The 21,542-nt window shown below is 39.3% G+C and overlaps 1 protein-coding gene across 1 annotated transcript in view; it reads right to left on the reverse strand.

Annotated features, from left to right (window-relative positions):
- Window positions 1–46: 46 nt before the first annotated feature.
- Window positions 47–21,542, reverse strand: part of zc3h12aa (zinc finger CCCH-type containing 12Aa) — a 315,343-nt gene continuing 293,847 nt past the window's right edge. The window contains exons 7-15 of the mRNA XM_077526148.1: window positions 12,628–12,738; window positions 11,779–11,882; window positions 9,878–9,933; window positions 7,755–8,150; window positions 6,306–6,530; window positions 6,011–6,150; window positions 2,810–3,044; window positions 2,628–2,734; window positions 47–1,060 (exon numbers count right to left, since the gene is read on the reverse strand). Of these exons, the coding sequence (XP_077382274.1) occupies window positions 252–1,060; window positions 2,628–2,734; window positions 2,810–3,044; window positions 6,011–6,150; window positions 6,306–6,530; window positions 7,755–8,150; window positions 9,878–9,933; window positions 11,779–11,882; window positions 12,628–12,738 (2,183 nt within the window). The 3' untranslated portion in view covers window positions 47–251. The remainder of the gene's footprint in view (window positions 1,061–2,627; window positions 2,735–2,809; window positions 3,045–6,010; window positions 6,151–6,305; window positions 6,531–7,754; window positions 8,151–9,877; window positions 9,934–11,778; window positions 11,883–12,627; window positions 12,739–21,542) is intronic.

Genomic DNA, 21,542 nt, shown 5'->3' on the forward strand with positions numbered 1-21,542 from the left:
TTACTATATTTATTGCAAACACTAAACAGGATTACACCAATAAACTGCCACATTTATACAACACAATAATCACAATAAAGTCCCCTAAAAGCCATATAAGCACATTACAAAATATAACACATTTAAACGTGATTATGATATGAACATTTTTTAAAGATAAAAAAAAAAAACAGTTGAGGTTTTATTTGTTATTACAATTGCACAGTGGGCCACAGGTTCCCCCACCCCGGATAAAGAAGCTTATAATTGACTTAGAGGAACATGCCACTCTGAGTCTTCTGGTTGAGAATCTCGGCGGCCAGTTTCTCGGCGTTCATCACGTGCGGGAACATGCGCATCACCGTAGCAACCTGTTGCGGGCTGAAAATAGCTTGCAATTTCTTGCGAAGTTCCAGTCTTTGCGAGTCCAACTGTTGCTGGACGCAGGCGGGGTACTGCGGCCCCGAGCAGGAGCAACAGCAGTTGTCGTGATGCGTGAAGTGAACTGGATAAAATCCTCCGGTTTGGGGCAACCCGTGAAAAGGATCGGACCGCAGACATTGAGGAGCTGCGTTAAATGGAGCGGGTATGCTCTGATTCTGCGATAGACCTGCCGGGAACGTGAACGGACCCGCGGAGTCGGCGTTTCCGTGGAAACCGCAGGACGGTCTGGGTCCACTTTTGAGCCTGTGCGAGTTTCTGAGGCAAACGTCAGAGTACTGGCTTTCATAGGAACCAAGACCGGAGTCCATGTACTCATGAGGGGTTTTGGCATGGTAATGGTTGGGTCCAGAACACTCTTGGTGTCCAGAGGACGGAGCAAGACTTGGAACTTCCCAGTACATAACTTTGTTTTCACTAACCTGAGCCGGGTGCGAAGACCACCGATAGTCTAACATGTCGAGTTCCTGAGGACGGAGGTAGGGGATTGACTGCGACTGTCTTTGTGACGACAGTACATCTTCCTTCACGGCTGAAATCTGGGCTTTTTCTCTCAGTTCATCAGCCAAGGATAGATAAGATTGGTTGGACCGCTCTGGGTGGTAGTACTTACATTTTAGGCCATAAGTGCACTTTTTGTCTAGAGGGAGCAAAAAAAAAAAAAAAAAAAAAAAAAGAGAATTCAATTTAACAAAACAATTCAAAAGTGACTTTTGACAGGATGTTAGGCTGATATTGCTCAACTTGTCCGAGTGTTGCCGAGCAGACTCTGTTGAACCGTTTTTTGACAATATGAAGGAAAGTTCTGAGCGGCAGCAATTTGATAAAGAAGCTCGACAAATTACAGAATTCAGGACTGAACTCGGAAAATGAAACTAAATGTTCATTTATCCACTTCATTAGTCATTTATTTCCACATTGTTTTTGTAAGTAAAGCTCTTATTATTGTCTAGAAAATGTATTTTGCCATTTCTTTGGGCTGTCTGGAACAGATTAATTGGATTTACATTAATTTCCTTTGGGAATTATTACTTTGGATTTCATACCGTTCACATTTAGTTTGACTTTCTGGAACAGATTAACCACAAAATATAATTTATATAGTCACAATTTTTTGCTAATTAACATTGGACTGACCCAGTAACTTGGGTCAATTATACATTGTTTTGACAAAGCAACCAATTTGTTGGGGTTGCTTTGTCAAAAAAAAAAAAAAAAAAAAAGGTTACTTTTTTTTTTTTTTTTTTTTTTTTTTAAGAGCTCAGAATTGGTCATTCGGCAGTCTTACCGATTCAGCATATCATCATCATCATCATCATTGCTCTCTTTTTTTATGTGCATATGTGCACATATGTGTATGCGTGTGCGTGTGAATCCGTGTGAATTTGTGCTCATTAATTCACCTGAAACCTAATAACAACAACAACAACAACAAAATCCTATTAGCCATCACCTTAACAGGATAATTCAGTCTCCCCAGTCGTGAAGTTCACAAGGTCAGGAGACCAGAGGAAAGATCAAAGGAAAGAAAGATGAATCAAAAGTGAAATCCAGCACCAACCAAACATCACCTGCCACCCACATGGTTACAAAACCAGAATCTTACACCGACCCCAGAAACCTCTCAATTACAACAGATTAGGGAGATCTCAAGAGGCCAGAGGAAAAACTATAGAAAGGACGGAGGGAAGGATAGATGAAGCACTGGTTCAGGTGATTCAAAAAACGGTTATTCTGTACAAAATAACCTTAAGTTGGGTAAAATCGACCCAAGTTACTTGGTCGGTCCAATTTTTGACCCAGCAATTTTAAGTGTGTAATTTTTTGGGGTTATGTTCTACAAAAGAAAAGGATTATTCTGTATGAAAATTGGGTCAAATTGACCCAAGTTAGCGGGTCAGTCCAATTTTTTGACCCAAATTGTTTTTGACTAAATAAAGTTGACGAAGGATGAATCACATTCCTGGGGTCTTATAGTATCGACCCTTTTTTTTCCCCCCCAACACAGGCTTTACCGAGAAACACTAAAATTGGACATGTGTATCGTCACAGCACACACAAAAAAGTCTCGCAAAGGTCCTATGCCTAAAAATGAACAAATTCGGGTATGATTGAGCCACAATCAAAAGCAGGACGGGTTACGAAATTGCTAATTTTTTATGTATGACATATTTTGTTGGTGGACAACTTTGAGAATTGCCTCTTACCATATGGGCAGAGCTGTTTCCTTTGCTCCGACGGTAGTGGCTTTGTCCTGAGTAAGTTGTCAAGATTGGGACCGTGTCGTCCCAGAGGGTCATCTGGCGGCATGAACCTGATCCACAAAAAACAAATCATGTCTGTAAATGTGATGATGGAAGATAACCAGAGAAAGCATCTTATTCCGTACTTGTCGTTGACGAAGGAGTACATGAGGAGCCTCTCCTCGATGCATTTCTTCCACTCGGGATTTTCTCCCTGCAGGTCGCGGTACGTGTCGTTGGACACGATGACGCCGTCCGACTCGTACGCCAGCTTGACGATGTAGCGGTCGTCGTAACAGACCACCAACTTGCCGCCGACGCGGCGTGACGGAGTAAAGACCACGCGTTTCTGCTTTTCCAGCTCCATTAGGATGTGTTTATCTGCTCGTGTCGAGCCAAGGGAAAAAAAAAAATACGGTGCAACTACATCACTTTCTGCTTGAACAGAAATCATGTAAGAACTGATTGACAAATATATAACTCTACTAGTGTTAATTTCGTCAACGAAAACGAAACAAAAATAATTTCGTCAACACACATTTTTCATTGGATGAAAACTAGACTAAAACACTCATTAACAAACAATAAGTGGGACTAAATCAGTATGCATTTTTGTCGACTAATGCAGACGAGACGAAAATGTACTTCACTGAATAAAATCTGGACTAAAATCTATGGACATTTTAGTTCATCAACAATAACGAGACGGAAATTATATGATTTTGTAAAATTTGTTTGCTATTGGCTCATAGCATTTCGCTACTTGTTGATATATTATAATTGTGTGTGAAGTTGATTTTATAAAAAAAAAGAAAGAAAATTTTATGTGGAATAGTTTTAGATCCGAAATGTTCAACATTATCTGATGACAAAAAAAAATTGAAAAAAAAAATGCAAAGGTAAAATAATTGTCCTGACTAAAACTAGACTATAACATTGACAGTTTTTGTTGACTAAAATTAGACGATTAAAATTATGTTTTCTTGGACTAAAATAAAGAATAAAATGCTAGATTTATAGTCGACTAAAAATGGGCTAAATAAAAACGGTATGAATTTGACTAACTATGATAAAAACTAACAAGTGTGATTGTAACAGTTGAAGTCTACCTGTAATTGTGTGTTTCGCCAGTCGGAGGAGCTGTTGTTTCAGGAATTATAATTGAAAGTTAATAGGTACACAACTTATTTTTTATGTCCATTGTTTTTATTTTCCTATTATCTTTGTGTAATTAGTAGGACTACATTGTGAATAATAATTAGTTTGCAATAAATTAAACGGATCAAATTTACATGTTTAACTTTTAGAGCACGATGAGGTCACTTCCTGTTTTTTCGTTAGCATAGCAAAGCAGTCAAGCCCGATGCAGCTCGCAGCAGCTCGACCTCACACTTTAGTGAAGCTAATTAAGTTGCACAAGTACCCCTGTTTGTTCACTAGCAGGCCAAAGTGGTATGCATATGTTTTGTTTGTATTTTATGTTTTTCTATAATTTGTAAAGCTAAGTTTATTTCATTGTACACAATTTGTCTCACCAGTTCTACAGTGTGTCTGTGGTGTAAAAGCAAGGCCCACAGTAAAACATCAGTACAAAAAACTCGTGTTTCCGATTTGTGAACAAACCGACATCGTGATTGAAACTGGACTAAAACTGAGACTAACTTTAAAAATGGCGGATAAAATTAACACTAAACTCTACACTTCAGCTGAGAGTCGGCGCTGATTTTTGGTTAGCAACTGGGTTTAGCAGTTACACAAGTCTGCATGAGAGACAATGACGTCCATGAACTGAGACAAATGTTACTAGTTTTTTTTTTTTTCTCAAGTGGAAGACAACCAACAACTAATTGAGTAGGGCGTCAACCACATGGTATAAATAGTCACTCAGTAGCAGTTTTGTTATGTAATGGAGTTCATACACTTTTCTACTGCACTTAAATTCAAATTTTCCATTTATGCTAACTTTCACTTTTACTCCAATACATTACCCATTTCCTTCATGATGCACATTAAGTAAAATTCAAAATTGTTCACTGTCTGTCTAGTGGCAACGAATCACTGCCCAGACACGGTTGAGTTGGATCTAAACTTTAAGTCAAATAAATTTGCATGTACTCTTTAGAAACACAGACAGAAAGCCAAATGATGACATCATCACAGGTGTTCACAGGATGTAGGTTGGCTTTTATAATTTGCATATAATTTTCACAGATGCTGTCAAGTACGACTGTCAGGTAGATTAAGCGTTGAGGTCAGCAACAAGGAACAGACATACTTCCTGTTGGGGCTTTGCCAGGGATTAGAGAAAAATGTCGCAGTTTTTACTTCCTCGTTCACACAAAGAGAAATCGACAAACTGTGCTCCACCCTGCCTTTGGTGCAAGCAAAACAACAGCGGAGCCCTTATTGTATGGCGGCCGCTGCAGTCAAGTAGGCATGAAGAGCTTGTACAAAAGAGTGAATTGTTGAGGTACACGTGCAAATACAAGCGAGTCAGTGGGAAGAAATTTACAGCTCAATTCACCTGAATGCACTGAAAAGAGAGTGAAACGAAAGCAGCATTGTTTGCTGCTTTGTGTTGCTCGGTGGTCATAAATGTTGAATTTTTAAATGAGCATTAGTGAAAAGATTGAACAAAATTTTCTGTTGCTAAAGTAATTTTACCTGTTTACCTTTAGATTTAAAGAGAACAGTATCTTTCTTTAACTATTTTTTGCCACAATTTTTGCTTCATTTCAATGGACATTGTGCTGCTCCTTTTGGTGTGCGCACATTGGCCACCTGGGGGCAGTGTAACACAGAAACACTAAATTAGTAAACTGTATATTAGTCGTTCTTTGCAGAGGATAAAGAACATATGACTGACTCGTAACTATCAATAAGATAAATGTAATTTCTGTTTGTATAGTTTGGTTTTTTAAACAAAGCTAAGAATGTATTTTTTATATATATTTTTTAATTGTTTAAATTACTAATAATAATTAGATTAATTAAAATATTATTTTAATGATGTTATTATTTATATTATATTATATATTTATTTTTAGTATGTTATATTGTTAAAATAATTAATAATTTTTTTTTTTTTTTTTTTTTTTTTTTTTAAATGTACTGAAAGGCTGAAACATCTACATAAATGAGTACTTTAAAGATGTCGCCTGTAAAAAGAGAAAAGGATTACTCCCAAAGTCCACAAAGCAACATTCACCTAATTTATAATTTTGAATTACGGAAATAACACTGATCTGAATTATGACACGGTGTCACTCATTTTAATCGGTAGCGATTATTTGCATACCGAACAAACCCACTTCATTCAAATTGGTGCATTTCCACGGTGACCTCACCCTTGATGGCAGCATCAGGTCGACTCTTCTCTTTCCGCCAAGACGGAACAAACACCGTAATGGCTGTGTGTCCTCTCTGCAGGAAGAAGTTGACTGCCAGTTGGATGCCTCGGCATGAGAACACTTCCCTGTTGCCATGACTGTCAAGGGGAGGGAAGAATAAAAGAGGTTATTTGGGGGGAAAAAACAGCAACATTAGCAGAGATGGCAACTGCTTTTTTCTGGCAGCCTTGTAAGAAAAAATCACGAGAGGATGGTCGAGAGCACCTTTAGTTAATTCTTTCCTTATTCTCACCTATTTCCCGTTCTTTGTGGCTTTCTGTTTCTTTCTTGCCAACGCACCATGTTTTCGTGGTTCATAATAAAATCAACTAAACTTTTCAGAGCCAAAAATCCAACAATTGTCAAAAATAAAACCATGGATGGATGGCAAATATTTTGCTCCTGTATATCCACGCCATTGTCGTTATTGCTCCCTACTTCACATTCTTCCATGTCGCCCTTGTCCACGTTCTTCAGCCTTATAAATGACAAAGATCTCAATTAGGGGTGTCAAAATTAGTGAGTTAATTTTGAGCTAATTAAAAATTTCCTTTAACGCCATATATATTCACTCCCAGCCATTTTCACTGAAGCAACCCACTTTGCTCCCAGCTGTTTTACTGGATTTTGACTAATTTCTCAAGGCCCACAGAATATTATTGTTCTATTGCTATAAAAACATGGAACCTACCAAAAGAAAGATTCGAGTCTCTTCTTTCATTAGGAAAAAAAAAGTACATTTATTATTTCCGTTTTGCAGCAACTAGCATTAGAATATAGCTAACAAATCTGTTTAAAACTGTGGGGAAAACAGCTTGTTGCAACATGGCCCTGGTTGCTCTCTTATACTCTGCTGCCACCTGCTGGCCGTTTTTTGTAATAACTACCATTGTTTCAACTGTTCTCTTCAGTTCAGAGGCTGCATCAAAGCCTTCTGTATGCACTAGCATAAAAAAAAACCATAAAACGTATAAATACGTCTTTGGGACACTGGTAATATTTAAAATTGAACGTATTTATAGTTTTTTGGGGCAAATGAGTTAATGACGCCCCTTATTTGGAAAGCCCGTACTGGGGGAATTCCAATCTCAACACAAGCAGACACATCCACATAAAAATTTAGCAGTAATAAATTAAAGGGGTCAACTTGTATTTTGCACTTTTAAAAATATGCTGAATTTTACAAGTTTCTTCATGGTCAAGATTATAGACAACTGAATATGAAAAGAAAAATGCACCGAGCTGTCACCAATGTCTTACAAATGCAATTATGCCATCTAGTAGCAGAGAAATGACCTAAACACAAACCAATATCATACTCGATTTTTACAGTACAGTGCATTTTTTAATTTAAGCTCAATTTTATGAATTATGAAATTACTGTATTGACTAAAAGATGCAGCCATATTTTTTTCCCCACTTTTATGTTAACAAGAGTATGCAAGCTTAGAAAAATATTTGATTGCACATTTAGAACATATATAAAATTTGCGATTAATCGTGAGTTAACAATTGCAGTCATGCGATTAAATATGATTACAAATTTTAATCTCCTGACACCTCTAATCTCAATCAAGAAAACTGCGGTATGATATACAAATATACGTCTTTTTGTCATATTGTCAAATTAAGGAGTAGTAAACACAGATACCAACTTTGTGCTGAATATGTAAAAAGTCAAATGGCCGCCATTTTGTCTTACTTCATGGCAACGTTGCTGCCGTCAATAACAATGGGCCTCAACTCGGACTCCGCCCCCTTCTTGCCCTCAACTTGAGTGGACATTCCGAGGGGTCTGACCACTCCGCTTGAATTCTCTTCGCTCCTTTCTTGATGGTCTTCGCCGCACGGTCCGAGCGCAACGCTGCGGATGTGAACCAGCTCCTCCAACATGGCGTTGGTGTCCGCGCAGGGGCCCAGCTTGGAGAGCGCCGCGTCGACCTCGGCCGAGGAGTAACCTAGCTTGTGGAAGAAGTCCACCCGGAGCTGGAGCTCCAAGCTCTCTGCTGGGGCTGAGCTCAGGCTGGAGAAGGTCGGATCCATCCCGGAGAGGATCTGGAACTCTTTCCAAGGCATTGAAGACTGCTTACATCCACCACTGGATATTTATAGATACGGAAAAGTCACATTTCAATTATGTCATTTTCCGAGATACAGTGTTCCCTCGTTTATCGCGGGTTCATCTTTCGCGGGCTTGCTGTTTGGCGGATTTTTGACAGCATTTTTTTTTTAACAGCATGCTTTTTGGTTTGTTTATTTTTTTTGTTTTTGCATGGCCATATCTCTCAAACCCTACGGCTGACCAGGGACATATTGTTATTCACGGATTCGTCTCAACGAGACCTTTTCAACGGTGCCGGTCATTGCAGTCCGGAAAAAGAAAATATATACTGTGCTGTATAATAAGTAAATAAAAAAACAACAACATACTTTTAATGGACAAAAATGAATGTAAATGAAAAAAAGAACATATATAATGAATGAAAAAGCATTTATAATAAAGTAAAAATCATACCAAAAGGAAAAACCATATAATAAACGAATATATATATATATATATATATATATATATATATATATATATATATATATATATATTAGGGGTGTAAAAAATCGATTTGGCAATATATTGCGACATTACAGCTCACAATTCTCGAATCGATTCAATAGGCAACTGAATCAATTTTTAAACATTTTCATTCCATTTTTGATGAAAAAATACTCAACAAAACGTCTTACTTAGGGTTAGGGTTCACACTTTAAGCATGGAAGAATGGTATAAAAATGGAACATTAAGTATTAATATTTTATTTCAGTGCTTTTCAAAGCAGACGTTTCAGATAAATAATACATTTTCATACAAATTTTACAGTGTACAAGTACAAGTTTACTGAACAGTATTTTCTAAATTTGAGTTAAAAAAAAATCGCAACAATCGACTTTGTATCTGGATTAATCGGTATCGAATCAAATCGTGGCCTATGAATCGTGATACGAATCGAATCGCCAGATACTAGTCAATTCACACCCCTAATATATATATATATATATATATATATATATATATATAAATTTTATAATTAACGCAGATTTCCATTATCGCGGGTAGTTTTTGGAATGTAACACCTGCGATAAACGAGGGAACACTGTACTGTGCATGTCAAGGCAAAACTAATTTTTATTTCTGACAGAAAGAAGAGTATATCGTATTCGCTATGGGAGTGCCAGAGGACTTGTAGTTATTATAGTTGAAACTATAGTTATACATTCAACGTAAAATTGATCCATTTTAAATTCCAATAGTGAGAAAGTCTTGACTGATGAGAAAGAAGGAAGGGGAAGGCACCCCTCGAACCGGAATATAACTTGTTGACAACTGGATTTGGGGGTCATCTCCCTCAAACAGTTATTTGGATTTCATTTAACTGCAGCTGCAGGGTGTTTTTGCCGTGTTTGACAACTCTGTGGCAGACGCCCAACACACCTAAGAATGTGAACAATGTGGAAAAAGACATGCACGATTATAGTAGCTGATACAGTAGTTTTTGCAGCTTTGAAGCCATTTTGTATAAGCAACAGCAAACATGAACGAGGGGCTTGCAGCACAGCCTCAGGCTCAATTGTTGGTTAAATAATAACCACGCAACATGACAGGAATAACCACTTTGTCCTCAACACGCATGTGTCCCTCTGCAATACGTGATGAGAATTTATTAACTTTAAAATGACTCTTTACAACCACAATCAAGTTGGCAAATCACACGTTCATGCCGGAATATTTCCATTGCAACTGTGTTGGAAAAAGTAATCCAAACTCAAACTTACCTGCTCAGTTTGATTTGTTCCCCTTCTTGTGGCCTTGTATGACTGAAGAGTCCTGACTGTGTCAAAGTACAGTAAAGTTGAAGTGAACAGCACCTTCCTCCACCCTCTCGTCTCGCGGCAGATGTGGGCATGTTGTGTCGAGGAAAATTTGCATAACGTGAGTGCGTGAAACAGACAAGACTAGGCGGTTTTAAAAGCTAAGTTAGGCAAGCAAAAACAATTGAAATGCAAACACAAATTGATGATTTAAAATTAAACAAAAATGAGCATTCATTCAGCCAAATTAGGCAATCAAAATATAATGTAAATGGTAATTACGTTTTTATTTTTTTCAACACTGATTGAAAAACTATAAATGACATTTGGCAGCTAAAATATTTTTTTTACATTAAAAAAACCCAGACAAATTCAAACAAAATCTCCGTAAAAGCTATCTTTTTTTTCTTCTTTTTTTTTTTTTTTTTTTTAATTAGACTACCTTATTTTGTGCAAGGGTACAAAATAAATTTAAATAAGTACATTTAAACAAATTTTTAAACGTTTAAATACAAAACAAGTATAATGTAATTTATTTCTTATTTATTTTACATTTCAATTAAATTCAAACTGTTCCTATTCACCAATAACAATTGATTTGAATTTTTGGGCACAAGGGCAATATGTGTAGCCTGCTGGCCCATTCCAAAAATAGCTCACCAGTGATGAGACATTATGATATCCAAGGAATGTTGTTGAGGTGAAGACTTTCTGAGATTAAAAAAAAAGAAAAAAAAAGTGTTGCATATTGATATTTATCTGTTTCCTACTCTCAGGGTTGTACCTCAAAGCAAACAAAAGCAAGCAGAGCAACTTTACAGATTTTATTGAACAAAAGGAGCATTCAAGCGTGATGAAGAATTACAAATAACAGAAAGTGATGTGACAAAAGGTCAATGTATAAACAAAAACACCAAAAGTGGTGGACAGTCACAGGAGAAAGATATAAAAGCCACACGGAAAATTGCTGGCTTGTTTTCTTAACCCACTAACTAACTAACTAGCTGTGGATTTTGAGAAGACTGGGTTATTTTTACCAAAGGTTGGGTTAATTATTTTGAGCCAGATTATTGGGTTGAAGATTGGATTTTGGTGGGATGAAGAGATGAACCTGGTTGACATTTTTGTGTACTAAGTTTAGTTTCAGTAAATTGATTCTTAGGAAAACGTTAATAAAATGAATAAAGCTGGGCAAGTACAGAGGCCAGATATGGATATTGGGCTGACACAGGCCTTATTTTAATGTATTGGGTACTAACACAGTTTGTACGCATTAGAATATTGAGCAACAGAAAAGGAAAAATGAAAATGTTGTTTGGCTATGTTACATTACAGCCACGAGATGTCACACTAGCACCGATGCATACCTGACGCATGACAGCTGCCAACACTGGGGAGCATATGGCCGACATGCAAATATTACAAAACAAAAAAAAAAGAAAAACAATCCCTGCATATTGCATGGATGTAAACTAAAGCATGCTCTGTTTACAGCAACTCATCTGCGGGTGTCACACTTTTGTGAAGCTGCTTAATGGCACCTGCACACTTTGGCGAAAGTAATCAAGAGCGCTTGGCCTGCCACCTCTCGGTCTCAGGTGTGAGCATGCCGGCTATTACTGCAGGGCAATGAGCTGCAGCCAGCTAGGATGACTTGTGCCTCGCACGAGCATGCGCACACATACTCGCCCTAACACACGTCTTTACATGCAGTCAATAACCCTTTCAAAACACAAATATTTCAATATTCAGGCCATGTAAACGCGCACAAAAACTTGAACATGAAAAACCTGAATTCGACCCCAGGGTTACTCTGTGATTTTTTTTTAGCCGAATATTTGATCATATAAACGCGGTCGGCTTACCTCCTTTGACCAGGCGATTGGGTTGTGTTCTGTGCATACTCTATCCGTAAGGAATCTTGGTCTTTTGAGCACAGGAAGTACTTGTACGCGTGGCGTCTTGCGAGCTAACCACCGGAAATACATGAGCAGAGAAAAACAAAAATAAACGGTAAAAAAATGATGTCCATTTGTGTCATGATTAGTGTTGTTCCGATACCGTTTTTTGGCTCCCGATACAGATACCGATACCCAGCTTTGCAGTATCGGCCGATACCGATACCATACCGATACTTGAGTTTTTTTTTTCCTCAACATGAAAAAGCTGTCCTGCCATTGGTTCAGAGCTTTCAAGGGCCAATAGGATATCTTAGATCGGCATGCAGTGAACATGTCACATAGCAGTTAATGTCGTGCACCAGCAAGACACAAGATGCTGCATCCAAAATCCTATATTAGCGTTGGAATTAATGGTATTGGCATGTTACTTGTGAGTAGTCACCGATACCGATACCGATACCACTGTTATAATGCAGTATCGGCACCAGTATCGGTATCGGAACAACACTAGTCATGATGCTGTCTGTGCGATACGTTTTTGATTGGGATTGATCACATGACACAGGGAGTATCTTTGTCTATTTACATATGGAAATGGGTTGTTACGAATCTTTCAGAAAACGGATTTTGTCCTTCACCAGAATACAGGCAAGAGTATTGTTTGGCAAATTATGCCGGGAGTTGTTCCTTGGCATGCAGACAAAATATTGTCCCGGAATTCAAAAGGAGAACCTCTCACTGAAGAGAGTTTTCCTTGACGTGCCCCTTTTTTTTTTAGCCGAATATTTCGCCATATAAACGCGGTAGGCTTACCTCCTTTGACCAGGATATTGGGTTGTGTTCTGTGCATACTGTATCCGTAAGGAATCTTGGTCTTTTGAGCACAGGAAGTACTTGTACGCGTGGCGTCTTGCGAGCTAACGCCTGGAAATACATGAGCAGAGAATAACAAAAATAAACGCTAAAAAATAAGAAGCCGAAATGAGGTTTATTTGTGTCATGATGCTGTCTGTGCGAAGCGTTTTAGATTGGAATTGATCACATGACACAGGGGACTACCTATGTCTATTTACATGTGGAAATGGGTTGTCCAAATATATCAGAAACCGGACTTTGTTTTTTTATCAGAATACCAACAAAAGTATTGTTTGGTAAATTATGCCGGGAGTCGTTTCTTGGCATTGTCACGAAAATTCAAAAGGAGAACCTCTCACTGAAGAGAATTGACTTGAATGGGCCGGTTCCCCTCGACGTGGCCTCCTCCAAGGCTTACCTTTTGTCCTTCAGAAGGCAGGTGTACTTTGGCAAGGCTGGTTAAACCACTGACACTTAATCAAACATTCACCCGAGAGCTTTTGGATGTGCTTGGCAGCTTTGTACCCCCCCCCAAAACCCCCGTCTAGTCTCCACCCCCCCCCTTCCCTTCATGGACTGCCCGGGTCAGGTGTCCGTCACAAATATTAATTCGCGTATGATTCGGCAGAGTTAAGAGATGGCGGCCTTTTAAAGCGCAGCAATCCATCTTAACGGCGGCGGTGTCAGAGTGATTCCAATTTAGCCGCGCTTTTTGGATCCAAAAAGGAAATCAAGCGGCGCGGGTCCACCCTTTGTGCAGCCGGCCGCCGCGGCAAACTGTCAGCGACAAGCGCTTTCACGCGCCGGCGTATATATCCCGCACATTCATCTTGTTCGGTTATTGCTTCAGACGCCGCGCCACTTGTCCTACATAGATGAGCAAGCAAAGGCTCGCTGGCACGCCGGGCGAGCGCAAAAGGACGGGAGGGATTAAAGAGCCGAGGTGGATGGCGTTGATGGAAGGCTTAAGTCAAAAAGGGTTATTTGAATTTGCTTTGATTAGCTGGGATTTTTTTCTTCCCCATTTGTTGAGTTGTTTTCCTAACGATGTCTTGGCAATTGGTATTGGCAATGGAAATTTTGTCCCCTTTGATTCGAACAATTCTTGATTGTCTGCTTCTGTGTTTTAGTTTTAGTCTCTACCCGCCCTTGTGTTCTACTCACCTGTGTCTAGTCTTTACAATTGATCCTTAGTCCAAAAGTTTAGGCAATTCATTTTTCCTGTTCATATATTCATACTGATTGCTTGCCTTTTGGGTCTTTAGTCCAGTGTTTCCAAATGATTATTGAGCCAAAGCATTTCCATTTTACCTTCCTGGTCAACTGCTAGCCAGGACAAGCACCCAAGATGGCTGGAAAAAGCGTTTCAAGGACAACCTGAAAGAAGATCTTTGGTAGGGATGTCCCAATCCGATCACGTGATCGGAAATCGGGTCCTGGTTGCTGACTCGATCGGGTCCTGCCTTATTAGCCATCATCGCAACTATCCCACCCGAGAGACTGAAGATGGTTCTCTTCCTGTAGGATGGACAAATGTGTATCTTCTGCCATCTAGTGGAAGAACATTTAACCCTATAAAACCAAGCATATCATATTAATTCATTTGCTCCTAATAACGTATAAATATGTTTTTCTAATGTTCTAAGTGGCCCAAAGACGTATTTATACGTTTTTTTTTTGTTTTGTTTTGTTTTTGTTTTTTTTAAATGCTAGAGCTTTGATGCAGCCTCTAGCTAGAGCTTTGATGCAGCCTCTCAACCTTATATTTCGGCCGTATATTTGCGCTATAATATGACTTTATGTAAAGTAATATTTTGATTGACCGGCAAAGGTAAAAACAACAACAACAAACTTACTAAAAATACAACTCACCATTATGGTGAATATAGCTCTTCCAATTTTATGGGAGTCCTGCTCTTTTTCCTCTTCAACAATCCGGTCCAATCTTGGGGTAATGGGGGACAATGACTGCCAAAATGTTTCTTCTGTTCAACGTGTCACTGCAAAGATAGCGAAGCAGGTTTTACTGCTGTTGGAAATGATCGAAAGGAATTTTGTGGGGGGATATTCTGCCTTGATTTGAATCCAGAACACATCTCTGTGTGCTGAAACACCTTCTGAAAGCTCCATTGCCTCATTTGTGAGCCTGTCGCCACATATTACGCTGAGCGGGCTATAGCGATAAATCCGTATTTTAGCTGATATTGTCTTTTAAATGCAGCTTTCTTTTTCTTGGAGTCCTTTTTCCATTTCTGAAACAACTCTGCAATGACGTTTACTCACTTTTTTTTCCCTTGCTTGTTTGCTTACATTTAAAAAAAATAAATATATATATATATATTGTATCAAGTAGGGGTGTGAATTGCCTAGTACCTGACGATTCGATTCGTATCACGATTCACAGGTCACGATTCGATTCGATACCGATTAATCCCGATACGAATTTATAAGTCGATTGTTGCGATTTTTTTTCATTCAAATTTAGAAAATACTAATCAGTAAGCTTGTAGAGTGTAAGATTTATATGAAAATGTATTATTTATTTATCTGAAATTTCAGTCTTATAGAGGTTGTAATTTGTTTCATGTTTGAACAGCATTGAAATAAAATCTTAAGGCTTAATGTTCCGTTCATATAACATTCTTCCATGCTTAAGGTGTGAATCCTAAAAAAAAAAAAAAAGATTTTGCCGATTATTGAATCGATTCGAGAATCGCGCGATGTAGTATCGCGATATATCGCCGAATCGATTTTTTTTTAACACCCCTAGTATCAAGTCACCGAGAAAAGTGGTCTGACGAGACAAAGAACAGACAGGTGACACTTGATTTTGAAACTAAAGCTTCTCAGATTCAGACACTGCTCCTCAACTTGACGTTAATACGTTACAGGCGGTCGTAACTTGTTTAAAGATCAGCCAAACACGTCTTGCCCTCTCTGAATGGCGCTCGCAGGTGCAACCTCCGCCAGGATCCGGTGCGCTCCAACCATGTTGTGATTAATTGCTCCTGTCAGCGCGGGTCATTCAGGCCTACCTGGTCCTCTGCATATTACTCATGCCCAACAAAGGCTCTCACTCCTCTGCCAGCTGCGTTGGAGGTTTGAATAAACACACGGGAGGTGTGTACAGTTACATGGCCGCACATACACAAAGACATGTCAACAAAAGCCAGTCCGGTGTTCGGCCTGGCGTGCGCACGCCGGCCGTTCGCGCTCAGGCAAGCCCGGGCGACGCTCCAAGGTATTCATTACTATTGATGGCAGAATGCGCAACAAGAAGTGATAGCTGAACCTCCTGCAGTCTGTACTGTTTAAAGGCGAGCGTCTCTCCGCCAGCTGTTGCTGTGTCTTATTGAGAGCGGAGGGCGTAATGATTAATGCACTCGGTGCCGGGATCCTGGGGAAAGAAACCTGGAGTTTCTTCACAAGCGCTTGGCTCATCTCGCTGTGATTCGCTCTCACTATATATTCGGCAGCCGGAGCGGCGCTGGAAGAATAACAGCATCAAAATTGAAAATCATAATGGTCTCGCCTTGTGTGATGGGGTGTGCGTGCGTGTGTGTGAGACTTTACACACAAAATAGGCTCGATGTGCTTCTTGGTTTTAAATCTTTTTGAAAAGTGTTTTCAATCAGTCAATAGGTTACAGCCTGAAGGAACTGAGCTTACAATTCTGCTTGAATCGGCTTGTATCAGCTTATTGTTGTTTACGGAATATTTGAAGGAAGGTTAATAGCAGTCAATAAAAGCTAATATTTTCATTTGATGTTGAACAAGATTACTTCCCTCAGGGCTTCTGGGATTGGCCAACTGTGCTGCCTTTCTGGTATTTAGTCTCTTTGCAGATAACAGAAATTTATTTGGGATTAGTGGTGGTGCTGAATTATAGCGATACTGCTCAATTTAATTCACTGCAGCGCTTTGGTGACGGTTTCAACATGTTCAAGCTTGTTCCAAAGGCTTTGCTCGAAGGTTTTATAGTTTTCTAACAAGATTTTGAAGAGCCAGAGCAAGAAATTGAACCCCTAGTCTTAAGTAAATATAAGAAAATACTTTTGAATTCCTATGAGTAGTAAATTTCCAGAAAACGGCAATATAAATAAATAATACATAAATAAAAATGGAACATTCTATTTTTACATTAATTTATGGAGAAAATTACGTATCAAAATTGATAGTTTTAGGAATCGATATTGGACTACGAAAAGCAAAATTGATTTGATTAATCGATTTTTTTAAACCCTGCGATTGGCTGGCAACCAGTCCAGGGTGTAACCCCGCCTACTGGCCAAAGCCGGCTGGGATAGGCTCCAGCACCCCCCGCGACCTTTGTGAGGAATAGGCGGTCAAGAAAATGGATGGATGGATGGATGGATTTTTTTTTAAACCCAGCCGTAGAGCTCTAAACATTCTAGCAGTCACACTTAAGGAGACTTAAGAATTCGTTAGTAATTGGCGCTTAGGAGTTATTATTACTTCAACTTATTGTGAGACCGCAACAGTGTTTTGTTTTACACTAGTTAACGTTTTACAACGTGACCATTAATGGTTAACATGGTTTTGTGCATTCAAAATAAAAAGTTGAAAAACTAAAAACTAAATTGTTTGTATGTTTTTATGTTTTAAAAGCTCATTTTTTTTTAAAATTAAATTTAAAAACATATGTTTGATTATTTTACAGTATGTCTCAATATTAACTAGTAGACTATAAGAAACTTATGAATGTTAGGCTTTTATGGACGCAGATCGCTTCTCCATAGTTCCATTTTTTTTCATATATAATTTTTTTTTCCCCAAACATGATCAAATCAGAGGTTGACCAGCATCCCGAAATGTATTGTTCAACCTAGGAGGTTCCACTGTAACATAATTCTTCCTCATTATGACTCACAACTCCTAATCTTGCTTTCAGCCAAATAATGCCTTGTTTACCTGAAATGCAATTTCAAGTTAAACATGGACTGGAAAGGCATAATTCCCCCCCCCCCCCCCAAATGAAAATAATTGCCACGCTAGGCAAGTCGTGTTGTTTTGTTTCCCCTGCTGGGAGATGTGCCATACTATAGAATTACTGGATAATTGCAAAAATGCAAATGTCAAACTGCACTTTCGGAATGTCAAATTCGTTGCCGTGCGATATAGCCCGCAGTCATTCAAAACATAATGAAGCAAGAAAAGATGAGCAGTTATCAGCAACAAGTCAAGAGGAGGCGCCGTCTTCCTCCTAGCAGCCTATCGACGAGTTCATCACGACGGATCAACTCCACCATGATGCGACACTCAGGAAGGCAACAGCATTGTAAGGCGGCGCTTTGGCGGGGAAAGAAGCAACATTTCAATTACAGCGGTACATGGAAAGGGCATCTCGGCGACGGGATTGATATGTCATTGCAACAATGTCCAATTAAAACAGTGAGAAGACTTTCATTATTCTTTTATTAGACGAATCGTGCTCGAAGAGTGCAGAGAAACATGAGACAGCCGGTGAAAGGTGAGAGCCTCTCAGCCGTGAAATGACTACAGCGTGCATAAAAATCATTTGTATGTCCACACGGCCGTTATTTATTTTTTTTACAATTATTTGAGCGTGTACATATACGCGTACTTTGATGTTCTGATTCTGCACACACGTGCAAAAATATTCTGTACTTATAGGATGTGTTCTAGTCTATACTGCATAATTATTTCATCTTATGTTTATTATGTTTTGGATAATAAAAACAACATTTCGCAACAGCTTCAGTTGTCACCTGAGGTACTTTGGAAATTTGGATCCAAAAGCAGACAGGACACGGAAGTTGAAAAATAACCTTTATAGACAAACAACAGATTCAGATGGCCTCAAAGAAATCACTTGACGGATTAATCTTGACTAAGAAAACCATGAGCGGAGAAATCATGATGCAGAGAAACCTCTGCACTGACCTAAGTGACACTCGGGAACTCCAGCTAGGATCGTGCTCAATTCTATTCGATATGACAGAATAAAGGCCTAAATGACAAAACAAGAGTGACAAATACAGAACCTAAATGGAGGACCGAAGACTGACAAATACAGGAACATGGCAACTCCATATCAACTGACAACATCATCATCACAAGAGACAAATACAGGACAGGACCATAGCAGCTGAATAGTAACTGACAACATCATCACAAGGGCCACTAAGAGACAAATACAGGACCAAAGACACAGCACAGCAACTGACAACATCATGCTTACAAGGGACAAGTACAGGACTGGACGACAGCAACTGCATAGCAACTGACGACATCACCACAAGGGACAAATACAGGGCAGGACCGTAGGAACTGCATAGTAACTAACAACATCAAAGGGACAATAAGAGACAAATACAGGACCTTGGTAACTGCACAGAAACTGACAACATCATTCTTACAAGGGACAAGAACAGGACTGTAACACAGTAACTGAATAGCAACTGATGACAACATCACCACAAGGGACAAACACAGGACCGGACCATAGGAAATGCATAGTAACTGACAACATCACCATCACAAGGGACAATAAGAGAAACAAATTCAGGACCATAGCAACTGACAACATCATCATCACAAGGGACAAATACAGGACAGGACCATAGTAGCTGAATAGTAACTGACAACATAATCTCAAGGGCCAATAAGAGACAAATACAGGACCTTAGTAACTGCACAGCAACTGACAACATCATCCTTACAAGGGACAAGTACACGACTGGAACACAGTAACTGCATAGGAACTGATGACAACATCACCACAAGGAACAAACACAGGACAGGACCATAGGAGCTGCATAGTAACTGACAACATCACCATCATAAGGGACAATAAGAGAAACAAAAACAGGAACATAGCAACTTACATCATCATCATCATCATCACAAGGGACAAGTACAGGGCAGGGCAATGGCAACTGCATAGTAACTGACATAATCATCACAAGGGACAAATACAGGACCATAACAACACAATGACTCCATGACCTATTAACACTCATGTTTACTCAACTGTCTTAGAAGTATTGTAAAATCCACCTCTTCACTCACATAGCCCTACCTGGAAGTACAAATTTTGTATTTTAATAGTAGTAAGCTAATTTTTCATGCATATAACCTTATAAGTTCCATTGTTGTTTATACTCGTACTGCTTTAACAATTTAAACTGCAGAAACAAACGTGCACTTGGTGGTTGCCATGATGATGATAGCTGATAACTGAACTCTATTAAGCTTATTGCTTCACCACAATATTTGCTATATTCCCTTTTCATTTTTTTTTCATGGCATCAGGAGACCTGAGAGACTCTGCGTTGACATAAATTGTTCATTTCATGGTGTTAAAAAAAAAAAAAGTTTGAAAATAGAGTGAGCTAAAATGTCCCCATTTCAGTTTCCCACCTGGATAACCTGCCGTCGCTCATCATCAAGCGTCTGCGGGGCAAACCGAGGTTACCTCTGTCACTTTGTCACGGATCACGGAGTCAAATATTTCTTTTTACCCCGGATATATTTGTTAAGTTGTAGATGACAAGTTCTCCACCTTACCCCTACCTCTCTCCAGTGTGCAGGGTGAAATTTGTGTCAAGGTGTCGCGCTGCATTCAAAACTGCCTCGTGAGCAGGGTTGCGAACGTCGATATCTGTAGGACAGAAACATATTTTTGTAATTTTTTTTGTCAGGCAACAATGTAGAAACTAATCAACAACTGGAAAGAGAATTACAAAATGTAGGCAGTGCTTTATATGGAGCCCTATATGCAAAGAGAACAGCCCGCAGGGTCTCTTGTATTGCCTGACCTGACCCGGTCCAAACTCGCCGTCTCTTGAACGCACTGATGGAATGCATAAATGCCAGCGGAGGTTTATGACCAGGCACATAAATCAATGGCGATGAAAATATGTCGGACAAATGTGAAAGAGATGGCTGCAGCGTTCTGTTAGTTCCCCGGTGAGCCACGCTGGGGAATGCGGCTCGAGTGCTTCGCAATACTGAAGAAGAAGAAGAAGAAGAAGAATGCAGCGAGAGATTGAATCTGTGCACTCCCACGCCGTCAGCTGCCTCCTCCAGCAGCTACCACAATGGACCTCATTATCTCATATAAGCGCCCGCCTGGGGACCAGCAGCATCTGAATATACGCAAGTGCATCATCTGCCTTGCAGTTTGATCCAGTGCCCCACCAGTTGAAATTTGGTGAAAAATAATCCAATTGCGATTTGTTTCCCATCAATATTACAATTGCAATGTAATATGGGATTTTTTTTTTTATGGTCTTTTTCATTACTACGAAAAGTACACAGTGAGTTTCCCATCCCTGGTTTAGGTTACCATTCTTACTGTTCATTTCTCGAAAACTAAATTAAAAGTGGGCTCACTCGAAAGGTATTCACATACACCGAGCACTTGTTTGTACCCTTACATGCAAACAAAAAGGGACAGAAATTGTTCCTTTCTCTTTGTTTGCAATGCAAAAACATCCATCCATCCATTTTCTGAACCGCTTGCTCCTCACAAGGGTCGCGGGGGGTGCTGGAGCCTATCCCAGTTGACTATGGGCAGTAGTCGGGGTATACCCTGAAGTGGTTGACAGCCAATCGCAGAATGCAAAGACAGTCAGGTCAAAAATAACCCAGTTGGGTCAAAGTGGCACCAACCCAACTTTTTGGGGTTAATTTAATTTACCCAAAAAGTTGAGTAAAATGAATAACCCACAAAACAACCTAAAAGAATGGGTTGCTTTGTGGGTTCTGAATTCAATTTGACCCACATTTTTGGGTTAAATAACTCAAAAGGTTGGGTCGGTTCATTTTTGACCTGATTCAATCAGGTAATTAATCAAAAAGTTGAGTCAATGATGATAAGATGTTGA

The sequence above is a fragment of the Festucalex cinctus genome, chromosome 7 (genome assembly GCF_051991245.1).
Source record: "Festucalex cinctus isolate MCC-2025b chromosome 7, RoL_Fcin_1.0, whole genome shotgun sequence".
Taxonomy (NCBI): domain Eukaryota; kingdom Metazoa; phylum Chordata; class Actinopteri; order Syngnathiformes; family Syngnathidae; genus Festucalex; species Festucalex cinctus.